Source organism: Anarhichas minor, unplaced genomic scaffold, assembly GCF_050575085.1.
Source record: "Anarhichas minor isolate MPS153535 unplaced genomic scaffold, ASM5057508v1 ptg000100l, whole genome shotgun sequence".
Taxonomy (NCBI): domain Eukaryota; kingdom Metazoa; phylum Chordata; class Actinopteri; order Perciformes; family Anarhichadidae; genus Anarhichas; species Anarhichas minor.
The window spans coordinates 356,784-375,424 of NW_027466546.1; the positions used below are offsets into that span (position 1 = coordinate 356,784).

Here is an 18,641-nt window from a genome sequence, read left to right on the forward strand (position 1 = left end):
ATATATATATATATATCTGTCCACAGACTTGTATCCGTTTCTTCTGTTATTTCTTGGTGTTCATGGTTGTATTTGGTGTTTCCTGCTTCTGTGACTGACCGACAGAACAGAGGAGATGTTCACTAGAGAGACGGATTTAACGAGAGGGCGCGGCGCACAGACCCGTCATCCGGCTCCTCCCCCGGGATGAGGTCTGAGCTCTCTGTCGGAGAGGAAAAGTTTGATCAGAAGAATCTGCGGAGAGTTTTCTGAACTTTTCTTCTTCTTCTTCTTCGTCTTCTTCTCCGCCATCATGTCCGGCGTGGCCTCCACTCTGGCCAAGAAGCGCGCCCTGGCCGCGGGCTTCGGCACCAACGCCAATGCGGTGCGGTACCTGAACCAGGACTTCGCGGCTCTGCGCGCTCACTGCCGCTCCAACGGGAAACTCTTCTGCGACCCGACGTTCACCGCCGCGCCCGAAGCTCTGGGCTTCAACGAGCTGGGCCGCAGCTCCTCCAAGGTCCGGGGAGTCACCTGGAAGAGGCCGACGGTAAGGACCTGGGGGGGGGGGGGGTCTGGTTCTGGTTCTGGTTCTGGTTCTGGAATCTGGGTCTGGAATCTGGGTGGATGGGCTCGTTTGGATAAGTGGGAGGGGCGGGGTGCCCGGGAGGAAGGGCGGGGGCGGAGGGGGGGCAGAATACCTGAAGGCCACAAATTATCTCATGGAAAAAAACAAAATACTTATCACAGAAATATTATACAGATGTTATTCATACAGATGTTGTATAGAGATATTATATAAATACACACATTTAGTACACACACACACACACACACTCCTGTAAATATTTGGTAAACTGTGACTCATCTGTGTGGCAGCAGCAGAGAGAAGTAAAAGTACAGAAAAGTACCCTTAAACAAACCACAATACTATAAACATCATCGAATACAAAGACAGGGATTTGTACTATTATCAGTAGTAGTAGCAGTCGTACTGATTCCTGTACTAGCCACTCGGCTGGGTGCGGGAGAAGATCGTGTTTCCTTACTCGCTTCGACATAAAGATTCCAGGCTTTTCGTATCTTTGGGTGAAGTTCCCGTTTAATTAGAGTTCACAGATGATAATACAACTTGATAGCACTTAGCTTCCTGGTCTCCCTCTGGTGTGTCTGGTTTGCGGTAGAAACTGTGTAATCTCCCCGTCACCGATGCATCATCACCTCTGTTGCACCTGTGCCCCGTATATATATAACTACCTGCCACACTAATACACACTGCCATCCGTGGTCAACCTGAAAGAGGCTCCTAATTCAAACATATAATACACAGACATAACTAATGGCTCCTGTAGTAGTTGTAGTATTGTAAGTATTATTTTTTACTGCATTATTAATATATCATATTCTGGTGGAAACTTTCTGCATTTGCTTTACTTCATGAATTGCCTGCAGAGTATGAACGTTAAATATGAAATATCAGGAATATTTTAGGAGGATACGGTGATTCATCAGACATCCTAAATACCACAGCGATGAGTCACTACTTCACATAAACAGGGAAACGTCACATGATGCTCATTCAACATGTTTTAATAAATGTATTTATGATGCAGTTTAGTCATAAACATGAACAACGGTTTATGTTACAATACACTTCAGGGTATTTGGTTGTACACAGAGTACTCTGTACAGATGTGTCACTCTGAAAGTGTTCAGAAGCTGAAGAAGAGGAGGAAGTGATGCCTGAAGCACTTTATAGACCGATTTAAAAAATGATATTTAATGTTCAATGAAAGCTGCTGGGGATATTCTGTAGTGAGTGCACAAGTTAAAGATACTGTATACTGTCAAGTACATCTAATCAAGTAAAACTGTGAGGTACTTGCACTTTGCTGTAGTACTTTCTACTTCACTCCAACTCATTTCTGTACTTTTTACTTAACTACATTTGAGTGTGAATATTACTGACAATATCTGAGTATTATTAACAGTATGTAAGTATTATTGATAGTATGTGAGTATTATTGACAGTATCTGAGTATTACTGGCAGTATGTGAGTATTATTAACAGTATCTGAGTAATAATTTCAGTGTGAGTATTACTGACATGTGAGTATTATTAACAGTATCTGAGTATTACTGACAGTATCTGAGTATTATTAACAGTATGTGCGTATTTCTGACAGCATGAGTGTATTATTGACAGTATCTGAGTGTTACTCGCAGTATGTGAGTATTTCTGACAGTATCTGAGTTAGGCCTGGGCGGTATGACCAAAAATGCATATCACGGTATTTTGTAAGATTCTGGCGGTTTCACGGTATATCGCGGTATTTTTTGTTTTCACGTTAAAGCATTAATTAATTAACGCCGAAAAGAAACAGCCGGCCAGCGAGCGGTGAACAGCTGTTTGTGTGGCGTGTCTTCCGTTCCGTCACTTCCTGTTTCCTTCACCTACATTCCCCTGGGTCCTAAGTCCCTCCATGGAAATAAACGGGATTAGACAGTAGGATTTAGTTGTTAGTAGGTGTTGTTTAGGTTTATTTCTTTAGTTATATATATATATATATATATATATATATTTTATTTTATTATCAGAACAGTGAAGAAAAGGTTACCCTGAAAATGCACACTCCGGTACAGTAGATGGCGGTATGCACCTATGCAAGTTGGTTGTGATCCGCCAATGGAATTTAAAGAAGAAGAAGAAGCCCCTCCATGTACAGCTTCTTATCACTGTCTATGTAACAACGTACATTTATAACAAATACCACACATATTACGGTAATCAGTGTTGCATATGTGTCTGACCTAAATACCTTTTGTTGTTCAATCTTTGTTCATCCTGCATCGCTCTGTTCTGTTCTTTAACGTAGCCTCTCCCAGCTGTTAGCAGACTGTTGTTAGCGAGCTTTACCCAGCATGCAGTTCGGCGGTGAAATTTTATAAATGTACAATTATTAGTGTTACAGATTGTTTATGTGTCACAAACTGTTGTGTCGTGGTGTTTTGCCCTGTTAAAGAGCGTTATAACCATGACTAGGGTTCCCTCTCAATACACTTAAGACAACTAGCTCCGACTGTAGCGCTCTCAGCGGCGAACAATATATTCTGCTGCCTGTTGAAGAGCGACATACACAGCTGTGCATGTGTATGACGGTATATGAAAAATTCATATTGTACAGGAAATTAAAACCGGTATACCGGTTGAACCGGTATACCGCCCAGCCCTAATCTGAGTATTACTGACAGTATCTGAGTATAATTATCGGTATCTTGATATCTTCAGTGTTACTGATCCGTTCTGGTCTCTGGTTTCGACCCCTTTAGGAACTGGTCTCTAATCCTGAGTTCATCTTGGGCGGAGCCACCAGAACCGACATCTGCCAGGGAGCTCTAGGTGAGTTTTCCTGAATGTTCCTGAACACACCACAGCCTCCAGACTATCAGACTGTACCTGAACACTTCACAGCCTCCAGGCTATCAGACAGTCCCTGAACACATCACCAGTAACTTCTGAGTCTCCGTTGGTTGCCTGGCAACTGGTACCTTTAAACTGAGACCATGTGACTTTACGTCACAATAAATAGATTATTATGAACCGTTGCAGACTTTTGAGTGTGTTCCTTTACTTTGAGAGAGAGAGAGAGAGAGAGAGAGAGAGAGAGAGAGAGAGAGAGAGAGAAATATGAGGACACACCCTGTACACACACACTCTGTGACTCACCAGCATGCCGTGCCTCCAGGAGACCACAGACTCTGTTGTTGTGTAACTTTGCAGTAAAGATTTGTTTCTGCAAGTAGAAGTTAAAGTTGGTCAGTCCAGGAATTTAGATCAGAGTGAGACCTCTCGGTTACAAACAGGGAGGAGTTACACTGCAGCAAATATTTGTGGTGAGAAAGTACACAAGAATAAAAATACTCTGAACACACTCAGCAGGGTTTGTCTGATCCTCCACAGTACACAGTGAACTTTATAATATACAGTACACAGTGAACTTTATAATATATAGTACACAGTGAACTTTATAATATATAGTACACAGTGAACTTTATAATATATAGTACATAGTGAACTTTATAATATACAGTACACAGTGAACTTTATAATATATAGTACACAGTGAACTTTATAATATATAGTACACAGTGAACTTTATAATATACAGTACACAGTGAACTTTATAATATATAGTACACAGTGAACTTTATAATATATAGTACACAGTGAACTTTATAATATATAGTACATAGTGAACTTTATAATATACAGTACACAGTGAACTTTATAATATATAGTACACAGTGAACTTTATAATATATAGTACACAGTGAACTTTATAATATACAGTACACAGTGAACTTTATAATATATAGTACACAGTCAACTTTATAATATACAGTACACAGTGAACTTTATAATATACAGTACACAGTGAACTTTATAATATATAGTACACAGTGAACTTTATAATTTACAGTACACAGTGAACTTTATAATATATAGTACACAGTGAACTTTATAATATACAGTACACAGTAAACTTTATAATATATAGTACACAGTGAACTTTATAATATATAGTACACAGTAAACTTTATAATATATAGTACACAGTCAACTTTATAATATATAGTACACAGTCAACTTTATAATATATCGTACACAGTCAACTTTATAATATATCGTACACAGTCAACTTTATAATATATCGTACACAGTCAACTTTATAATATATAGTACACAGTCAACTTTATAATATATAGTACACAGTCAACTTTATAATATATCGTACACAGTCAACTTTATAATATATAGTACACAGTCAACTTTATAATATATCGTACACAGTCAACTTTATAATATATAGTACACAGTCAACTTTATAATATATAGTACACAGTCAACTTTATAATATATAGTAGATAGTCAACTTTATAATATATAGTACACAGTGAACTTTATAATATATAGTACACAGTGAACTTTATAATATATAGTAGACAGTCAACTTTATAATATATAGTAGACAGTCAACTTTATAATATATAGTACACAGTGAACTTTATAATATATAGTACACAGTTAACTTTATAATATATAGTACACAGTCAACTTTATAATATATAGTAGACAGTCAACTTTATAATATATAGTAGACAGTCAACTTTATAATATATCGTACACAGTCAACTTTATAATATATAGTACACAGTCAACTTTATAATATATAGTACACAGTCAACTTTATAATATATAGTAGACAGTCAACTTTATAATATATAGTACACAGTGAACTTTATAATATATAGTACACAGTGAACTTTATAATATATTGTACACAGTACACAGTGAACTTTATAATATATAGTACACAGTGAACTTTATAATATATAGTACACAGTGAACTTTATAATATATTGTACACAGTCAACTTTATAATATATAGTACACAGTCAACTTTATAATATATAGTACACAGTCAACTTTATAATATATAGTACACAGTGAACTTTATAATATATAGTACACAGTCAACTTTATAATATATCGTACACAGTGAACTTTATAATATATAGTACACAGTCAACTTTATAATATATCGTACACAGTCAACTTTATAATATATAGTACACAGTCAACTTTATAATATATAGTACACAGTCAACTTTATAATATATCGTACACAGTCAACTTTATAATATATAGTACACAGTCAACTTTATAATATATCGTACACAGTCAACTTTATAATATATAGTACACAGTCAACTTTATAATATATAGTACACAGTCAACTTTATAATATATAGTAGACAGTCAACTTTATAATATATAGTACACAGTCAACTTTATAATATATAGTACACAGTCAACTTTATAATATATAGTACACAGTCAACTTTATAATATATAGTACACAGTCAACTTTATAATACACAGTACACAGTGAACTTTATAATATATTGTACACAGTACACAGTGAACTTTATAATATATAGTACACAGTGAACTTTATAATATATCGTACACAGTGAACTTTATAATATATCGTACACAGTGAACTTTATAATATATAGTACACAGTACACAGTGAACTTTGTATTATAAAGTTTACTGTGTATTATATATTATATATTATATAGTACACAGTACACAGTGAACTTTACAATATATAACTTTATACTACGTCATATAGGTGATGTAGTATAAAGAGTCAGGAGGGTGGAGGTCAACATACACAGCACTTTGACCCAGGAGAACGCTGTTCATGTCGTGTTTTAACATAAACTAAAGGTATTATATTATAAACTATGACCTTTTTTTTCTAAACTAAACCAAGTAGTTTTGTTTTCTGACGTTAAATAGAACGTTAAACGGTTACAGCGCCACCTTCAGGACTAACGGTACATCTTCACCACACTGTTCAGGCTCCACCCACACTGTTCAGGCTCCACACACACTGTTCAGGCTCCACCCACACTGTTCAGGCTCCACACACATTAATACGTTTTCGTTTAAAACAAAAACGATCTCCACATTATGGAGAACATGTATACTTTTGTTCTTTTACAGTTTATGTGTGGACTAATAAGCATTAATAAGAAAAGGAAAGTCTTCCGTTTTGTGTCCGTCGTCCTCAAAGCCTCAAACCGTGACTTCATCCGTTTACGTCCGTCTACACGAGGAGGTAACCTCTGAGTATATAAACTTATCTGTTTACGTCTACACTAGGAGGTAACCTCTGAGTATATAAACTTATCTGTTTACATCTACACTAGGAGGTAACCTCTGAGTATATAAACTTATCTGTTTACATCTACACTAGGAGGTAACCTCTGAGTATATAAACGTATCTGTTTACGTCCGTCCACACTAGGAGGTAACCCTGGAGTGTTTTCTCGTCCGTCCAGGTGACTGCTGGCTGTTGGCGGCCATCGCCTCGCTGACGCTGAACGAGTATGTGATGGCCAGAGTCGTCCCCACCGACCAGGGCTTCGGTGACGACTACGCTGGCATCTTTCACTTCCAGGTAACAAAGCGTGCCATTGGTACCGTCAAAGGTAACTTCCACTCACGATGGACTAGAAGCTTCAGTTGCTATGGTTACATGCAGTTTGATAAACAGAAGTTAAAACTGTTAAAATATGTAAATTAGTTTGCAGCATTTCGTATGTCGAACTATGATAAAAGTAAAATAATACGGGGACCCAACATTGAACCCTGTGGAACTCCACAACTATCGTAATTCAGATTCTAGAGACAACTATCAGGTTCTTCAGAACCGTCCAGCGTTTGTGATTCACAACTAGCTCACATCATCCATGTCGATGCCAAAGAATAACTGTCGACTAAGAGTCCCTATTAGACGAGTTGTGGTTTACACAGTTGGAAACTTTCAGAGGTTTGATTGTTCTCAGTAGAACCTTTGGCAGAGTGGATCTCTAAACAAAGACCTTGCACATCTGTAATGAATCTGGAACTAAATGAGCTGGAAGGTTAAAGTGACTGAGAGCAGTTTTACTCGACAGGAAACCAAACTGAAGGTTCTTAGAGGTCATAGTTCGGAGTCTTAAATATTTGGACAAAGAAAACGGAAACCGAATCATTTTAAAAGCTCTCGTCTTGTCCCGCCTCAGTTCTGGCAGTACGGTGAGTGGGTGGACGTTGTGATCGACGACCGTCTGCCGGTCAAAGACGGAGAGCTGATGTTTGTCCACTCGGCAGAGGGGAGAGAGTTCTGGAGCGCTCTGCTGGAGAAGGCCTACGCCAAGTAAGACCAACCTTAGGGATTCAACCCGGCAACCTTCTGTTCACAAACCACTGCTGGTGGACTCATTTAAGACCTGCTTGTGTTTTGTCACAGAGTCAATGGCTGCTATGAAGCCTTGTCCGGTGGTTCCACCACCGAGGGCTTTGAGGATTTCACCGGAGGCATCGCCGAGAACTTCGACCTCCAACGCCCCCCCAAGAACCTGTTCCAGATCATCAAGAAGGCCTTGGAGGCCGGAGCACTGTTGGGCTGCTCCATCGACGTGAGTCATCTCCACGATGTTCAGTGACGTAGACCAGAGATAGATCCGAGACCACGTAGACCAGAGATAGATCCGGGACCACGTAGACCAGAGATAGGTCCGGGACCACGTAGACCAGAGATAGGTCCGGGACCACGTAGACCAGAGATAGGTCCGGGACCACGTAGACCAGAGATAGGTCTCAACCATCACCTGTCGTTGCAGATCACCAGCGCCGCGGACTCGGAGGCCGTCACACGTCAGAAGCTGGTGAAAGGCCATGCCTACTCGCTGACCGGCGCCGTGGAGGTGATGTCACTTCCTGCAGATTGAATAGGAGGAGGAGAAGAAGAAGAAGAGATGAAACAAGAGCAGAATAAAAACATTGTGTTTTGTGTCTCCAGGTGAACTACCGCGGCCGGCAGGAGAAGCTGGTGCGGGTCAGGAACCCCTGGGGTCAGGTGGAGTGGACCGGAGCCTGGAGCGACGGGTAACCTAAAATAATAACCCAGGTTCTATGAGCACCTCTACTCACAGAACCTCATCAATGAAGGTCTTGAGACAAGAACAGAGGGGACACCCGGTCTCACTGGGGACCAGCAGACCAGCAGACGATCTGCTGGGTTTAGTGTCTTCTTGTTATTGGTATTATTATTATTATCATTATTTTTATGTTCTTACAGATCGTCTGAGTGGAACTACGTGCAGGGAGACTGTCCCCATGCCAATGCAGAGGACGGAGAGTTCTGGTGGGTACTTACCATAGAAACGTGGTGCCGTTGTTATCTTGTTGTTTTTTTAGCTGCAGAGTGAGAGCTCCTCTTTCCTCTCCTATCTCTGCTCCTCCCTTTCCTCTCCTATCTCTGCTCCTCCCTTTCCTCTCCTGTCTCTGCTCCTCTCTTTCTTCTCCTATCTCTGCTCCTCTCTTTCTTCTCCTATCTCTGCTCCTCTCTTTCCTCTCCTATCTCTGCTCCTCTCTTTCCTCTCCTATCTCTGCTCCTCTCTTTCCTCTCCTATCTCTGCTCCTCTCTTTCCTCTCCTATCTCTGCTCCTCTCTTTCCTCTCCTATCTCTGCTCCTCTCTTTCCTCTCTTATCTCTGCTCCTCTTTCCTCTCTTATCTCTGCTCCTCTCTGCTCCTCTCTTCTCCTATCTCTGCTCCTCTCTTTCCTCTCCTATCGCTGCTCCTCTCTTTCCTCTCCTATCTCTGCTCCTCTCTTTCCTCTCCTATCTCTGCTCCTCTCTTTCCTCTCTTATCTCTGCTCCTCTCTTTCCTCTCTTATCTCTGCTCCTCTCTTTCCTCTCCTATCTCTGCTCCTCTCTTTCCTCTCCTATCTCTGCTCCTCTCTTTCTTCTCATATCTCTGCTCCTCTCTTTCTTCTGCAGGATGTCCTTCAGCGAGTTCTCACGTCACTACAATCGCGTCGAAGTTTGCACTCTGACCCCCGACACCATCGACGACGACTCCGTCAAACACTGGAGCGTCAGCAAGTTCGACGGCACCTGGAGGAGAGGGTCCACCGCCGGAGGCTGCAGGAACAACCCCTGTAAGACCAGAGATAGATCCTGAGACCACGTAGACCAGAGATAGATCCTGAGACCACGTAGACCAGAGATAGATCCTGAGACCACGTAGACCAGCGATAGATCCTGAGACCACGTAGACCAGAGATAGTTCCTGAGACCACGTAGACCAGAGATAGTTCCGAGACCACGTAGACCAGAGATAGATCCTGAGACCACGTAGACCAGAGATAGATCCTGAGACCACGTAGACCAGAGATAGATCCTGAGACCACGTAGACCAGAGATAGATCCTGAGACCACGTAGACCAGAGATAGTTCCGAGACCACGTAGACCAGAGATAGATCCTGAGACCACGTAGACCAGAGATAGATCCTGAGACCACGTAGACCAGTGATAGATCCGAGACCACGTAGACCAGAGGTTCAGGATGCAGGAACCACCCTTGTAAGTATTGGTTTCAGTACCCCGAGACCTGGTCTTTAGGCTTCCGAATGTCTGACTGTCACTCTGCAGACACGTTCTGGATGAACCCTCAGTTTGTGATCCGGCTGGACGAGGAGGACGACGACCCCGACGATGGGGAGGTGGGCTGCAGCTTTGTGGTTGGTCTGATCCAGAAGAACCGCAGAAAGCTGCGTAAACAAGGAGAGGACATGCACACATGCACACCGTCGGCTTCGCCATCTACGAGGTGAGACCCGAAGACGACGATGAAGATCAGACGAAGACGTAATGAGAGACGGATTCATCCTCCGGTAACTTCTGGTTCGTCTTGTGTTTTTCTTTAGGTTCCAAAGCAGGTGAGTTCTGAACGCCTGAAGGTCCAACGGTCAAACTCCTCCCACTTTTAGATTCATCTCTTTAACAAAGGAGAGAACCAAAAGTGAGGTAAAGACGGTTCTTATTGGCCGTTGTCCCCTGCCGAGTTGTCTGATTGGCCGTTGTCCCCCTCAGTTCTACGGGCAGAGGGAGGTGCACCTGGACAAGAACTTCTTCCTGACTCATGCTCAGACGGCCAAGTCCGAGACCTTCGTCAACCTGCGTGAGGTCAGCACACGCTTCAAGCTGCCGCCTGGAGAGTACCTGGTGGTCCCGTCCACCTTCGAACCGCATCTCAACGGAGACTTCTGCATCCGGGTGTTCTCCGAGAAGCAGACAGAGACCGTGTAAGACCCCGTCCTGTTCAGTGTCAGGTCCACGGTCTGTCTTGTGGTCCTCGAATGCCTCTTAAACCTTCTTAGACCTGCAGTCTGGGTACTCACTTTGTGTTCTAACTGTTCTTTGTCTCTCCTGTGGTTCTCGAATGCCTCTTAAACCTTCTTAGACCTGCAGTCTGGGTGCTCACTTTGAGTTCTAACTGTTCTTTGTCTGTCCTGTGGTCCTTGAACGCTTCTTAAACCTTCATAGACCCTGCAGTCTGGGTGCTCACTTTGAGTTCTAACTGTTCTTTGTCTATCCTGTGGTCCTTGAACGCCTCTTAAACCTTCTTAGACCCTGCAGTCTGGGTGCTCACTTTGAGTTCTAACTGTTCTTTGTCTGTCCTGTGGTCCTTGAACGCCTCTTAAACCTTCTTAGACCCTGCAGTCTGGGTGCTCACTTTGAGTTCTAACTGTTCTTTGTCTGTCCTGTGGTCCTTGAACGCCTCTTAAACCTTCTTAGACCCTGCAGTCGGGGTGCTCACTTTGTGTTCTAACTGTTCTTTGTCTGTCCTGTGGTCCTTGAACGCCTCTTAAACCTTCTTAGACCCTGCAGTCGGGGTGCTCACTTTGTGTTCTAACTGTTCTTTGTCTGTCCTGTGGTCCTTGAACGCCTGTTAAAGACCGTGTGACGACCCCGTCAGCGCTGAGCTAGACGACGTGAGTACATCTGGATTTGTAGTTTTACCGTCTGATCCAACAACAGAATTCTTAAATCAAGCCGACGTTATGAATTTTGAATATAGATATTGTGTTTTTACTGTGTGAACTTTACTGTGTAAATAAAGTTTCTTGTTGAGGTTGTTACTGTTGTCGTGGTGATTGTGTCCAGGAGACCGTGTCAGATGAAGATGTCGACGCAGGATTCAGAGGCCTCTTCGCCAAACTCGCCGGAGCCGTAAGTATATGACATCACTTCCTGTGTGGTGAGGGACCAATCAGAGGAGAGTCCTGGTCCTGATCCAGCGTACCTCTACAAAATGTTTCAGGACATGGAGATCTCTGCTGTGGAGCTGAAGACCATCCTGAACAAGATCGTCGCCAAACGTGAGTCGAGATACTCGCCTGATCACCTGATCACAAGATCACCTGATCGCCACCTGATCGTCACCTGATCATCACAAGATCACCTGATCATCACAAGATCACCTGATGATCACCTGATGATCACCTGATGATCACAAGATCACCTGATGATCACACGGATCACCTGATCACACGATCATCTGATCGCCTGATCATCACCTGATCACACGATCACCTGATCATCACCTGCATTGTGGGTCAGAGGACTGATGGGTGTGTTTGTGACTTTGTTGAACTTCCTGTCCGTCTCTTCTTCTTCACAGGAACTGACATAAAGACGGACGGCTTCAGTATGGAGACCTCCAGGGTCATGGTGAACCTGATGGACGTATCCTTTAGAAGCAGAGCAGCTAACGTTAGCTTACTAACTAAGGTTAGCTCACTAGCTAACAGTAGCTAGTGAGCTAACAAACAGGAACGTATGTTTGTTTGTGGAAGTGTTTAAAGTGAAGTTCAAACAATAACGGAGAAATACACTTTTATTATGATATTGTTCCTTTAAGTAGCATTTTTCAGTCTGAAATATCTGAAATTAGAAGTAAGTTCTCATTGTTCATGTTTCCTCCGGGTGAACACTGAACATCTGTCCTGCAGATGTTTCCTCTGGTTGTAAGTCTTGTATTCTTAAAGTAGCAGGATGTGATCTTAAAGTAGCAGGACGTGATCTTAAAGTAGCAGGATGTGATCTTAAAGTCATAGGATCTTAAAGTACCAGGATGTATTCTTAACTGCTAAGAAGGACAGTGGGAACGGGAAGCTCGGCCTCGGAGAGTTCGCCACTCTGTGGAAGAAGGTGCAGAGATACCTGGTAAGACCTTTGACCTTTACATCCAAACACCTGAACTCACCTGAGGACAAAAATCAGTGTGTGTGTGTGTGTGTGTGTGTGTGTGTGTGTGTGTGTGTGTGTGTGTGTGTGTGTGTGTGTGTGTGTGTGTGTGTGTGTGTGTGTGTGTGTGTGTGTGTGTGTGTGTGTGTGTGTGTGTGTGTGTGTGTGTGTGTGTGTGTGTGTGTGTGTGTGTGTGTGCGTGCGTGCGTGCGTGCGTCTCTGCAGACCATCTACAAGAAGAACGACACTGATAATTCAGGGACGATGAGCACTCCAGAGATGAGAGTGGCCTTCAAAGACGCAGGTCAGTTCTTCTTCTTAGCAGTGTAATCTTTGTTAGCAGTGTTAGCTTCTTTAGCAATATAAGCATCCAAAGTGGGATGAATGTGGTCTATAATAACAAGAATAGTAATAATCTCACTGTATTGACTCTTATCCTCAGCCAGTCTTGGGGGGGGGGGGGGGGGTGAACCTTTTCTTTTTCCCCTGTTGGGAATCATGGGCACATCCCCAGTCTCTTAATTGCATCCCCGTTTCCCTCACTTGCGTCCTTTCCTTGCGTCTTAGTCCCTCCCACCAGGGATGCATGGAGGAAACCATGCAAGGAGAGAGGAATGAGGAAATATGTCTTAAGAGACATGAGACGTCCTTTCCTCAGTTGTGTCACGTGAAGCGACGTCTGTTTCTGATGACGGTGCTGATGATCACAGCTGGATCAGCTGTCAGTCGGCTTTAACAGCTGGAGAGACTTTAGATAAGTTTGTGTCTGTTCACATGATCACTGTACTTAATAACAGTAACTAATAATACTAATAACTAATAAAGACACACAGTAATCACCACTGTAGAGGTGTTTCTCTCTGTAGTCTGTTAACAAACTGTGTCCTGTGTTCTGTTTATAAGCACAGGATCCATTTCTACCGGCGGAATGCGATCGTCTTATTGATGAATTATTTGCGTCTGTATGTTTTGAAATTGTGACGTCATTATTAAATAACCCAGAATATGATTATTGTTTCTCTTAAATAATAAAACTCATCAAACACTCAGCAATGATCAGCCTCATGTGACTGAATGAAATTATGATATATATATATATATAAAAAGGGTTTCGTCTCTCCAGCTCTCTCTGACTTTAATTGTATTCATAATAAAAGTTATTGAGGGAAATATCAGATCATGAAAACACAAATCTTTCTAATAAATGTAGAAAGTTGTTTGTGGTCCTTTTGTTTTAGACTACAATGAACATTTATTTAAACCAGATGTTGAATCAGAAAACGAATCAAATATAAACTAGAGTTTAATCTGATCTGACTTCACTCTGGTGTTAAACTCAGTCAGTCAGTCCGATCAGCTGCAGCGTCCAATCACATGACTGATGAACAGTGAGGGGGCGTGTTGGCCGTTAAAAGACTTCCTGGAAGTCTGTTCTCGTGGGTCACTCATGTCTCCTCAGAGGTCTCTCCTCCCTCCTCGATCCTCGCTCCTCAGAGCTAAATAAGAGCTTTGGGACGGCCGTCAATATGGCGGCGCAGAACAACTTCCTGTTCAAGCGAGGATCGAGGAAATGAGAATTAAGAGACTTGGGATGTACCCTTGGGATGTACCCTTGGTGACTCACTGAGGAGGAAGTGGATGATTGTTTTCCTTCTTCTCCTCCTTATATACTTTCATCACAGAACTCATTCTGTCTAAATGAGATGGTTTCCTGTTGAGGAAGAGGTTCTTCTTCTTGTTTCTCTCCTGTGATGTGTTCTTTGTGTTCCTCTCTAAATTAATGTCATGACTGTATTCTGTGTTTTTTTTTAGTGTTAGCTTCTTTAGTATTGTTAGCTTCTTTAGCAGTGTTAGCTGTGTTAGCTTCTTAAGCTGTGTTAGCTTCTTAAACTGTGTTGGCTTCTTAAGATGTGTTAGCTTCTTAAACTGTGTTAGCTTCTTAAACTGTGTTAGCTTCTTAAGCTGTGTTAGCTTCTTAAGCTGTGTTAGCTTCTTAAGCTGTGTTAGCTTCTTAAACTGTGTTAGCTTATTTAGCTGTGTTAGCTTATTTAGCTGTGTTAGCTTCTTTAGCTGTGTTAGCTTCTTTAGCTGTGTTAGCTTCTCTAGCTGTGTTAGCTTCTCTAGCTGTGTTAGCTTCTCTAGCTGTGTTAGCTTCTCTAGCTGTGTTAGCTTCTCTAGCTGTGTTAGCTTCTCTAGCTGTGTTAGCTTCTTTAGCTGTGTTAGCTTCTTTAGCTGTGTTAGCTTCTCTAGCTGTGTTAGCTATTTTAACTGTGTTAGCTTCATTAGCAGTGTTAGGTATTTTAACTGTTAGTTTATTTAGCAGTGTTAGCTATTTTAGCTGTGTTAGCTTCTTTAGCTGTGTAAGTTTCATTAGCAGTGTTAGCTTATTTAGCTGTCTTAGCTTCTTTAGTAGTGTTCGCTTCTTTAGCTGTGTTAGCTTTAGCAGTTCTAGCTTTGTTAGCAGTGTTATTTTCGTTAGCATTGTTAGTATCATTAGCTTCATTAACAGTATCAGTTGTGTTAGCTTCTCTGGTAGCTTTAGCTTTGTTTATATTGTTATCAGTGGTAGCCTAGCTAGCTGCTAACCAAAGCTAACAGTAAATCATAGATAAAGTCATGATTTCATTGGGATTAGACTCGGTGAACACGTTATCATTAGCTTCTTAATGTGCCCACGTTAGCGTTAAGCATGATGACGGTGTGTTGTGGTCCTCCAGGCTTCACTCTCAACAACGCCATCTACCAGCTGCTGGTGGCTCGCTACTCAGACCCCGACATGACCATCGACTTCGACAACTTCGTCGGCTGTCTGATGAGGCTGGAGATGATGTTCAGTGAGTGTTTCTCTACTTTAGACTAAGACTCCCAGGGTGCATTTCAGTAAAACTTTCAAATCCTGTCACGGTGAGCTGAACTGAAGGTAAAGGTCGCGTGTTGAGGACACTGAAAAAATTCTGGGGTCAGTTCTGGGTGAATTCAGTAACCGGGTTATCGGCATCATGGGTATTGTAGTCTTTAGACCTTGTATGCGAAAACCTGATCAAAACACAAAAGTGTAAATCATTTTAAAAATTGTTACATTTTAAAATGTATTCTATCTTATGCCCCTAAGATGCTAGCTAGCTAACGTAGCCTAGCTAATGAGCTAACGTAGCTAGCTAACGTGTGCCTCCTTTTTCCTCCTCAGAGATCTTTAAGAAGCTCGACGCCCACGACAGCGGCTCCATCGAGCTCGACTTCAACCAGGTAACACATTCAGGGTCTGAAGAGACCAGAACCAGTTCCAGAACCAGAATAAACCAGTTGACCCGGTCTCTCTCTGTCTTCCTCCTGCAGTGGTTAAACTTCGCGATGATCTGAGTCGTCAGAAGATCCTCTTCCTGTTCCTCCTAAAGTTTCATATACAGTCAATAAAGTTACCCACAATCCTTTGCTCTGTGACTCTTGTGTCTCTTTCTCTTCCTCCTATCAGCTCGTCATCATCACGTAAATAAATGAACAAGAGAATATTATTTATTAACTTCAAAACATTGTAGCCTTTAAATATAGTAAATAATTAAATATAAATATCTAAACACTCATAATAAATAACAATAAAACACTAATCAAATATTCATAACAATGACTCATAACAACCGACCGTGGCTCACTGGGTTAAGAGGGTTGTCTGAGAACCGGAAGGTCAACGTTTCGATCCTCGACTGGGACGTGTCATGTGTTGTAGTGTCCCTGAGCAAGACACTGAACCCCCGGTTCCCCGGGCGCCTGTCATTGGCAGCCCACTGCTCCCTATATACAGGGATGGGTCAAATGCAGAGGTCAAATTTCGTGTATATGTATATGACAATAAAAATGGTTTCTTCTTCTTTTCTTTCTTCAATAGCTTTGATCGTTTGAAAAAAATATATAAACTGAAGAGTTCAAATTTTGTTCTTGAACTTTGAAAAATAAAATATAAATAATTATGAATAATAAAAAAATAAAATATATTTATTATTTTTAATCATCGAAACTATTGGCCTGGATTATAAGGTTCACGTCTCAAAGTTTAATCCTATATTTTAATAATTATTTTTAATAACGGGACTACTGGGTGCAGTACCGTCTCTGACCTGACTGTACTGGTGCAAAGGGGGGGGGCGCTGTTTCTCATCTCATCAGGAGGAAAACAAAAGAAAAGACAGCTGAAGACGTCACCGTGATGACGTCATCCCTCTACGTGTTATAAGATGTTATAACAGACCGGACATTAATAAAATGTTTCATTATATTATTGTTCAGATTAGAATGTTAACATTATAATATGTTAACATGATGGTGTTTGGTCTCTTTAACTTGATCATGATGGTGTAGCCCCGCCCCTCCCGTCGGGCGGGGCTCGGTCCTGCAGCAGAGCATCCAGTACTGCACAAGAGCTAGTACTACTAGTACAGCTACTAATACTGCTAGTACTGCACCGTGTGGACTGATCTTACTGTACTGCTGTGGAGACGGAGGACCGACACGGTGAGTGTGATGTGCTGGTCTGTACTGGTCTCTGTGAGCGCATGGTCACTGATCAGCTGTTTTCATTGATTTCAGGTTGATTCATCAGAAACTGTTTTATGCTCTTTGTGAACCAATCAGAGGAGTCCTCTGTGTGTTGTGTTTATTTACATCCAGTTTACAGTCAAATGTGTAAATATTCACGAGGATGTTTTTTTACTGTAAAAGAATATTATTGTTTAGAAAACATCTGTAAACTAACATTAAATAAGAAATACGAGAATAAGGACAGACAGTTAATTATAAAATAAAGTGAATCAAATGTTTCATAAATACTATTATTAAATATGAATTCCATGTAAATAAATTAATAAAAACGGTCTAATTTCAGTCTCTTTAAAGTTCTAATATAACAATATTTATAACCAGTTAACAGACTCACAGAGGCACCTGAGGGCCCCGCTATATAAAGTCATTAGTTTATTAATCAAACGTGAAATTATATCACAACAAGTTTGATAAATACTTCATCATTTAAAGGTTAAGAAAAAAGCCCCAAAAAATCACTTGTTTCTGCTTCTTAAATGTGAATATTTGTTTCTTAATAAACTCAACAGTCTGATCCCAGTACCAGACCAGTACCAGACCAGTACTGGTCTGGTCCTGGTCCGTCTGGTATTTTGGTGCCGCTCCAGGAAACAGAGCTTTCAAAGTGCTGAGTCAGCTGCTCTCAGTCTGCCTCATTGATTGGACAGAGATGAGTTCAGTCGATTACACTGAAGATAGTTTATTATTATTATGAGTCATCAATTCATTATTTACTTTGTGTAATTTACCTGAAAAGTTCATGAAAAAAACGGAGCACTTGTAATAATTAGCCTCCAAATGAAATATGAAATATGAATAAATCATGGAAACCTTATTCTCCTCTACCTGTATGAGCTACCTGTGTGCAGGTGTTCTCATACCTGTATGAGCTACCTGTGTGCAGGTGTTCTCATACCTGTATGAGCTACCTCTGTGCAGGTGTTCTCTGTTGTTGTAACTCTGACTGGTCACAAGTATCCAATGAACTAACCAGACTTCTGTTTCCTGTCAGCTTCCTACGAGCCCATTGGACGGAGATCAGGTACAAACATCTCCATGTTTATATTTTTCTCTCTGATCTGATGGAAAGTCTTCAATCTGTGAGACAAATGCTAACATGCTGATAATGTTTACCATGTGTTAGCATGCTAACATACTGATTCCTTGTGTTAGCATGCTAGCATTGTAAATATTATCAGTATGTTAGCATGCTGATAATGTTTACCATGTGTTAGCATGCTAACATACTGATTCCATGTGTTAGCATGCTAGCATGGTAAATATTATCAGTATGTTAGCATGCTGATAATGTTTACCATGTGTTAGCATGCTAGCATGGTAAACATTATCAGTATGTTAGCATGCTGATAATGTTTACCATGTGTTAGCTAACATTAGCTAACTGTTGATACATCGTTGGCCTGATGAAAAGTTACA

General features: G+C 41.4%; 1 protein-coding gene across 1 annotated transcript; it reads left to right on the forward strand.

Annotated features, from left to right (window-relative positions):
- Positions 1-169: 169 nt before the first annotated feature.
- Positions 170-16,066, forward strand: LOC142939515 (calpain-2 catalytic subunit-like). The gene is given in 22 exon segments (XM_076082669.1): positions 170-529; positions 3,310-3,379; positions 6,895-7,013; positions 7,621-7,754; positions 7,848-8,016; positions 8,221-8,304; positions 8,400-8,485; positions 8,679-8,744; positions 9,380-9,540; positions 10,035-10,174; positions 10,177-10,212; positions 10,310-10,321; positions 10,476-10,687; positions 11,341-11,377; positions 11,550-11,615; positions 11,707-11,764; positions 12,067-12,131; positions 12,540-12,611; positions 12,858-12,936; positions 15,350-15,466; positions 15,820-15,878; positions 15,969-16,066. Coding segments are annotated over 22 exon segments (2,103 nt in total). The 5' UTR covers positions 170-292; the 3' UTR covers positions 15,993-16,066.
- Positions 16,067-18,641: the final 2,575 nt, after the last annotated feature.